This window comes from Octopus bimaculoides, chromosome 2 (assembly GCF_001194135.2).
Source record: "Octopus bimaculoides isolate UCB-OBI-ISO-001 chromosome 2, ASM119413v2, whole genome shotgun sequence".
Classification (NCBI taxonomy): Eukaryota; Metazoa; Mollusca; class Cephalopoda; order Octopoda; family Octopodidae; genus Octopus; species Octopus bimaculoides.
The window spans coordinates 155,293,409-155,302,399 of record NC_068982.1 but is presented as its reverse complement, the minus strand read 5'-3'; the positions used below and the strand labels follow the sequence as shown (position 1 = coordinate 155,302,399).

General features: G+C 34.3%; 1 protein-coding gene across 4 annotated transcripts in view; it reads right to left on the bottom strand.

Annotated features, from left to right (window-relative positions):
- LOC106877050 (testis-specific serine/threonine-protein kinase 6) overlaps positions 1–8,991 on the bottom strand; it is a 56,721-nt gene that overhangs the window by 22,372 nt on the left and 25,358 nt on the right. The window contains exon 1 of one of the 4 annotated variants that reach the window (XM_014925836.2): positions 1,406–2,592. The exons of 2 other annotated variants lie outside the window; for them this stretch is intronic. In XM_014925836.2, coding sequence (XP_014781322.1) covers positions 1,406–1,601 — 196 coding nt within the window. In that variant the 5' untranslated portion in view covers positions 1,602–2,592. Of the gene's footprint in view, positions 1–1,405; positions 2,593–8,991 lie in introns of those variants that run through there. One more of the 4 variants, XM_014925835.2, reaches the window with a different exon arrangement.

Genomic DNA, 8,991 nt, shown 5'->3' with positions numbered 1-8,991 from the left:
GCTAATTAAAAATTAGAAATTTGAAAATAGGTTGTAAAAAAATGATAGTGGAACAAAATTATTTAGTACAATAAATAGAATAATAAAAAGAATTAGTTACATATTACAGTAAAATCTACCTATAACAAATTCACAGTAAGATTTGCTTGAGTTATTGCCTAAGTTATTGCCAAGTCTTCACATTTTTAGTCTTGACTCAATGCCTATTTTTTACACAATGAATTTGCCTACCATATATACTATTATACTTTGCATAAAACTTTAGCTATATTGGTACTTCTGGCTCTCATTTTTTAAAGTATTCTAGTGTGTCAATATTTTAACAAAATGGTGGTACCAGATGTAATAACTTGTCTTGAACTTTTCCAAGTGTAATAACCTGTCCTGTACTTTTTCACATTTATAATCTTAAGAATATTATTTCCCTTGCTCGTATTTTTCCAAGTAACCCATGTTTTTTTCCAGGTTTTGCTAATTAATAATGTTTCAAATGTGTCAATTAGCGGTGGCGTTGATAATTTTTTCCTTACCTCAATGATGCCGGTGATATATATATTAAAAGCCCCCTAGAACTATATCCAGAAAAAGTATAGAACTATATTATCACCCTCAAATACGAGAAAAAAAAACACTCATAACTTTCTTTTAAAACTGCATTGCATGAAATTGATTGCATGAAATTCCTCGAATTAAGCACTATCATTTAAACTTAATTAAAATATAGTTTGTTTTTAAAATAAAGGAAAAAGTTAATTACACTTTGCCTTACTTATATTTTTTTCATGATATTTTACCTCACAACGATTTTGATACAAATTTTTCTTGCATGGGATCAAAACTATAAAATTCCCCATGCTTTCTTCTATCATTGAATCTAAGATAAAATATATTTTGCTTTTAAAATAAAGAAAAGTTGTTTAGATCTAAACTTGATTGGTGGCGTTACTTACTCTCTCATAACGTTGCTACAAATTTTGATGTAAACTTTTTTCTACTGGACCAAATCACAATTTTTTCATGCCAAAATGTAGCTAGTGACTAGTCCTCTTCAACAATGTTAGTTTCCATTTGGTTAAGAATTGAATTAGCGACAAACTATGAAATACCGTAGTTGAATTATTATATAAACAAATGTGTGTATTCGTGTGTATGGATGGATGTGTATGGATGGATGCTTGTGTGCATTCACACGAACATTCTTTCATTTATTAATTTATCTGTATGTTAGTATACGTTTTTGTATTTTTACATGTGTACATACTGTGTTTGTGCGTATATTCGTGTGTGTGTGTGTGTGTGTGTGTGTGTGTGTGTGCATTTGAACACATGACTGCGTTGTGAATGTACAGAAGTTTGTTCTTGAAATGTACATAAGTTTGTTCTTAAAAAAAAAAAAACAACTCACCTAAAGATTTTATCAAGGAATAGTTGTGGTCACTTAGAATTTGACGATATGTAGGTTGATTGCTTCCACTTTTTGTGCTACTTTTCGTGCTCTGTTTTAGATCAGAATGAACATAATTCAGTGGTTTCTTATAAGGCACAAAATTAAGCAGTGTGGTAAACGGTGTTACCTTTCGTTTTCTCTGAGGGGAAGGCATTTTGGTAATTACATTAAGAAAAAAATATATATTAATAAATAAATAAACGAACTACTAATTCATAGAAAAGGTGATGTAACACCCGTTCCATTTCCCCCCAATTCTTAATGTTTTCCATACAGTACGTCTACAATCTAATTCACAACGTCACAATTTTCCTATGACGTATATTTGCGGCCGACATAATTTTAAATACTGTTTGTTCGATAGTATTTTTGAGCGACATTTTTCACTATATTCCTTACTAACATTTTTGCCTACTTTCCTTTCGAATTTAGCTTTTTCTTAAACAAGTTGACGATCTGTTCAATATTATTTTTATACGACACTTTTCATCGTGGTTCTTACTAGAGACGTAAGGATGTTTGATCTTCATTGTTGTGATGGTCGTTTGTTGGTGTGTGTTGTCTTGTTAAAGACCATCACCCTGTGGTCTAGCTAGCTGCGCGTATAATAAATGAAGCGACTCACGAACTTTTAACATATTTATTGATGGATATGATTTACTGCGTTAACTGTCTACAAAAGAAAAGTACTGATAATATAACCGCCGACTAGGAGGAGAGAACCACGCTGTATCTTGTAGAAGGCTAACTAGAATCCAACGTATGTGTCTGAAATCGTTTCTTGCTCGAGGTATTCTGTCCGAATGTCTGACGTGGTCTAGTATTAGCGGTCTGCCTTCTGTGTGTGCCCAAGGTGATCTACGCGGATGCTTGAAACCATCTGGCTTAGTTAGGTGCCAAGCGGTTTTTATATTGCGAAAAAAGGGCAACTTTTAGATCATCCAAAGAGCCAAGTCACGCCAAAGCTTCCTGTTAATTGACCGATTTATAGATCAATCACATGAAACTGTGATGGCTTAATCGTAATCCCTAACTGAATATCTTGCGGTTGGGTTCGAATCCTTACCTAGTATTTTGCTCTACTTTCTTTTCAAATTTAGACATTCTTAAACAAGTAGACTGTAATGAAATCAGTTAGCATGCTTGACTACAAACTTTGTAGCATAAGTGTCACAATCTAAATACAATCTAATTTGTATATAACATATCCGTCTTCAAAGTATTCTTTTAAACAATAATTTTCGTCCAATTCTACTAAGAGGTAAAAAAAAAAATCCAATCCATAAACTTTATGTATGCTTACATTGTACTAGATAAAGATTTGATTCAAGAAAACTACTTCTGCAGCGTTAAATAAAGCTTAAATCTATTGATCCCAAAGTTATTAACACCGAAAGTAAGAAATTAAAAAAAAGATATACATCATAACTATAATATAAAATGTTGTTTAGCCAGGGGGCAACGAACAGAATCACAAAGGCATCCAAGCCCTGATTATCCTATCTTTTGTTCAGACATTGTGCATCTATGAGCACATTATCCAATGTCTAAACAAAAGATAATCTTTCCTTCCTAAAGATAGTGTGATTTGAGAGAATTTTGGCAGCTATTTCTAGCAAGTTTTATGAGTACTCAGAAGTTCCGTCTTTGGCTTGACTTCCTCTTTAATTAGGCTTCGAGGGCTTTATTTTTATTGCCATGCATTGTGAATGAGAAGTATCAATTGTCTTAATCGACCAACTGAATAACAAAGTTATTTTAAATGCTATAATATTGTAAACCGTAAATTATTTAGTTGTTAGAACACTATTAAAGTACATCATCTGTGTTGTGAATGTTTGAGAGAAATAGCAACAAAATCTTCTTTAAATCACACTCTGCTGTCTTAAATATGTAAACCAACGCAACATGGCCCTGGATGCACTGTGTCTTAAAATATTGGATACACAAGTTTGAAATGCTTTTGATCTTAGGTCAGCTCGGAGCTGACATAAAGTTTAAATAACGTGTCCTGAGTCAAGCCAACAAAGGAACCTGTACGTGGTTATACTCAAATCTCCCTGCTGTGTTAGAAACGAAGAGCATACTGGATGATATGGTACTGGGTGTTCTCTGTTTAGGAAAATGATGGAATATTCATGGTTAGAATGCCTACAATCACAAATCTGTTCAATCAGGGTTGACCTGAAGCTAAACACCACCACCACCACCACTACCATTTGCTCTCAGAAGAACAGAAAGGTTGCAGGAAGAAGGCTAGAGGAACGCATGATCTATTATATATAGACAAAGCAATTCTAAATGAAGTAAAAGCTAGAAAAATTCTAACAATAGCATTGATGGATTTTAAGAAAGCCTATGACATGACCTCACACATGGATAAGTGAACGTTTGAGTATATTCAGTATAACAGACAAGAAAACTAATTAGATTTAACATGAAGAAATGGGAAGTAGATCTCTAATCAGGTGATACAGTCCTGGGGAAAGTTAATATCAAAAGAAGAATTTTCCAAGGGAACTCGTTATCTCCTTTACTATTTGTCTTATGTTTGATCCCACTCAGTTTAATATCCAGGAAGGCAAAGGAACGGGTATCAGTTCAGAAATAGTAAAGGAAATATAAACCATTTGCTTTACATGGATGATCTGAAGCTTTTTAGTAAGAATTAAAAAAGAGATAGATTGCTTAATACAAACTGTAAGACTCTTCAGCAAAGATATAGGCATGGAATTTGTGTAATATTTGTCACGAAAAAGGGACAGGTAGTCAACAGTGAAGGCATCCTATTACAAGATGGCCAGACATTGAAAGAAGAGGAGTTATAAGTGTCTAGGAGTATTAGAATCTGAAAGAGTACTAACTACAGAAATTAAAACGAAAATTGAGAAGTACATCAGAAGAGTGAGGAAGTTAATGAAGTCAAAGCTAAATGGTGCGAATCTAGTGACGGGTGTAAATAATTGGGCAGTGTTGTTACTAAGATACTCAACAGCTTTTGTAGATTGGACAAAATCTGGATTAGAAAATCTAGACAGGAAAACTAGGAAGGAATTCAATATGAATGGAGAACTCCACCCAATGGCAGGAGTAGCAACATTGTACTTACCTAGAAAGGAAGGTGGGAGAGGGTTAAAATCAGTAGAAGACTGCGTGGAGTTAGCTAGAGTAGATATATACTCCTATGTAGTTAACAGTGAAGAAAGTTTATTAAGAGGTGTTACAGTAAGATATAGTGACAGTAAGATATAGCCAAACCAAAAAAAGTTAAAAAACAGAAAAAAAGAAGAAAGATTATCTTACTGGCAGGGAACGCTTTGCATAGTAGATTCCCAAAGATAATTGCAAGAAATAGTAGTACTGAGACACGGTTATGGTTGCAGGAAGGAAGGTTGAAAAGGGGGACAGAAAGTTTGTTAGTAGCAGCCCAAGTTCAAACATTGAGGACTAATTGGATAAAAGCCAAAATAGACAAAAACTAGGTGGATGCCCAATGTAAATTATAGAAATCAAAAGAGGAAAGTGTTACTCATATAGTAAGTGAATGTAGCAAGATGGAACAGAAAGAATACAATGATATGACGACCTAGGGAGAGTAATCCACTTGGAGTTATGTAAAAATCTAGAATTTGACTATACTGATAAATGGTATGAACATGAACCTAGTAAAGTACTAGATAGTAAGAAATATCAGATGTTGAGGGACTTCAACATTCAGACGGACGGAGTAATAGGCGCAATTTAGTAGTAGTAGTAGTAGTAGTAGTAGTAGTAGTAGTAGTAGTAGCAGCAGCAGCAGTCAAAAATAATAGAAAGTGCCAGATAATTGACTTTACAGTTCCAAATGATGAGAAAGTCAGAATGAGAAGTCTAGAGAAAATAGCAAAATATCAGGAGCTAGCCATTGAGTTAGAGACAACTGAAAGTGCAGGTAAAATGTATTCCTGTAGTTAAAGGTGCATTAGGAATTATTCCTAAAGATTTGAACAGATGGATAGAGGAAATACGTATAAAACCTAACCATAACCCTTATAAACGCTTATGAAATTTATACATAAATATTTGCTTAAAATAACATATTTTTACATTTGTTTATTTAACAGTATTTAACAAATAGGTTTATTGTCAATTAAAAGATTTCGATTAAAAAACATATATAAAATCAAATTCCCCATAAAAAGTATTTGCTGTCCACGGACCCCAGTGGTTTAGAGGACAAGAGACGGATACTTAAGAAATCCCTCATGTCTGGGATGTACTTTTCTGCCAAATCAGATATGTTTATGCTTTATTTACATTAGAAGTACAACGTCAAATACTGATATTAAGCTGCTGTAGAAAAGTCGATCCGACTTATACTCCCTCCTTCCTTTCTTTCTTTCTTCGTGCATTCATTACTTCCTTCTATCCTAAGCTCCATCTGCTTTTCTTTCGTTCTTTTTTTCTTTTCCTCAAGCCCCTCCTCCTCCTCTTTCGTTTGTTCCTTTACCCTTTCCGTCATCTTATTCTTTTCACACATCACTATATTTATTTATTGACTGCAACTCATAGTATGCATAAATTAGAATTGAGTCCGAAAATTCATAGGGCTCCTGAGCAACTGCTCAGTGACCCTATGAATTGAGACAGCATTGTCCACGAGTGGCAAACAGAATCGAATACTTGCTTGTAATCCAATCAGGTTGTAACTAAATTCCTCTAATACTGCACAATTTTCAGCACTTCTCCAGACTTCTTTCTTTCCAGCTGTTTGTTCACTTTTGTAATGATATTATTGCTGACACAGTGAGTTAAGACAGTTCCTGGTGTTTGTAAATATGTGGTTGATTTCGCGTGTTGGTTGAACTGTCGATGCATACACCGAAGTGTGTACATCTATTCACATAAGAATCTCACATGGAAAAATATTGGAATGTCTTACACATCTTCACTGTGCTACCATAGACTGGGTTTGGAGAATCCGTGTTAGTTTCTTTTGCTCTTTTCCCGTGAAACCGAGTATTTGTAATTTTTCTTCTTTCTTTATGCAAATTTATCGGTACATAACCTAATGGACCTATGATGATAGGTACAGATGAGAATTCATTGTCAGGGTACAAGAGCTGTAAGTTCCGCCTGAATTCGCCATAAATGTTCTCTTTTTCCTGAATTGTACATTCACATCTGCTGGGCAGGTGACCTCTACAATAGTGCATAACTTTTTATTTCTTGTCCCACAGAATAATATCAGGTCTGTTATGCTTGCACCGAATTTATGATTTTATTGGGGTGTTCTACGAATATTCTTTGTTTTTAAAGGTGGTATCTTTGTCCCTCTTGTATATCAGGTATTTAGTAGCTATCTCCTGTTCCTGGATAGCGAATGTATACCCTTCTGGGTGGGATATAATGTATCTAATGTAATGTATGTATGTATGCATGCATGCATTTATGTAATGTGCGTGCATGTGTACGTATGTACATGTATATGATTTATGTATGTGTATGTGTCTGAGTATCTCGATGCATACACTGAAGTGTGTATTTCTATTCAAATAAGAATCTCATGGAAAAATATTGGAATGTCTTACAAATCTTCACTGTGCCACTGGGGATTGGATTCGGCGATGTATCTCGACGTAATGATATAAAGATTGACGAAAATATACGACACATAGGTGCCTTTGAACAGAAGCTTTAGGATATTTATTCCGTTTCTGTTTCACAGTCTCTTGTTCATTTTGCTGTCAGATAAAGCAATAAAGTTGGGACAGGAGTAAAAAAAAAGTTTGAAGAAGTGTCTGATTAAGGGGACATAACTCATAACCCGACAACTACGACTATGCCATAACTTTTTAAACTGCTTTACTTGCTACTACTACTACTACTACTACTACTACTACTGCAAGTAAATACCGTAAAAGTTTTTTTCATTATAATAATTGTTTAAAATTTTGACACAAGGCCAGCAGTTTTTCAGGTTAGTTAATTAAAACAACTCAAGTACGTGACTGACTCCGAAAGGATAAAAGGCAAAGTTGACTTCCGTGGTATTTGAACCGCTTAAATATTTCACCGACGTTAAAGAATTCTTCCAGTTTGCCAAATCGACCCCAGTACGAGACTGATCTTTTATTTTATTGACCCCCAAAACGGATAAAAGGAGAGTTGACCTCGGTAGGATTCGTACTCACAGTGCAAATGTAAAGCATTTTCTCCCCGAGGCTCTAGCGCTTTTGCAACCATCGATTTTACTTCCGCATTCGTAAAGAAACAAAGTTTATATAACTTAGATTTATCCTAAAGTTATTCGAATTTTTTCGCTATCTCAGCAAATTACAACTACCAAATTTGCAACGTTAATCATGCCGGGTCAAACTGGACAGAGAGTCACAATGGAGAGATTTCGAAGACGGTTTTGGAAGGAAAATCCGAAGATTTTAAAAAAATTAGGAGATGATTACTGGAACGGATTTAATTCAACATTCGATCATACTTCACTTCCATTCTTTACAGAACAACGCTTGAGAGATCTTTCTGAACACTTCAATAACCTGGAAGATGCTGTGAAACTTGGAGTTAATATGTTTTATGATTCCGAAATACTTTGGCGTTTAGAAAAAAAATACTATTCAAATATATCACAAATGGCTCTAACTCTTTTCGCAAATTTCATTATTAATAGACATAATGGAGACGAAAAGACAGTCGAGACGTTGATAGAAATATTCTTCAACATGGCTAAGACTCAATGCGCTGAGAAAATTAAGAAGGAATTTGACGAGTGGTCACAAGAGGTAATTGTTGACTACAACGATTTGGATAAAACCGAGAAAAACTGGAAGGAGGGTTTCCCTGAGAAAAACAAGCTAGTTTTCGGATGGGAAGAGAAAAAAACTCCTGAACGTTACTTCGATTATCTTGGAAATTTCTGTTCGCTTAAAGAGTGCAATAAAGCTTCGCTTGTTGACATGAAGAATTATCAGCTGGATAACATGATCAATGAAATATTAAGAAAAGCCCCTAAGAAGTTTGCCTTCCAATATTTACCATCGGCAGGCATTTACGCTACACACATATATGATAAGGCCTTGAATCGGAAATTAGTTGTTGAAGATACCAGGAAACAAATCTATACTGAAAAGCTTTTATGGAAGATAGCAGAAACTGACTTGGATAAGAGGGATTTTAAAGCGAATCTTCTTGACATTTATAATTTAAGCCAAGCAAGTGCTGATATATTTGAAAAAATCTGGATCGCATATCCCAGGTCTTTGTTTATGAAGGTTTTTAAAACTCTGGTTTATTTGTCAAAGGAAACTGGAATGAAGGATCTTTTTGAAATGTTAGAAACGCATAAAACGTTTAAGCCACGGATAGTGAAATTCAAAGCAGACTGCATACAATTATATAAAATAACAGAGACGGCAGAGTCGGTTAAAGACTAATATATATATACAGAGATACGTGTGTGTAAATCTTTAATCTCTTTTTAAAGTTTTTGGTTATGCTAGGACACTGCCGTATTTATATATATATATATATATATATATATATATATGATT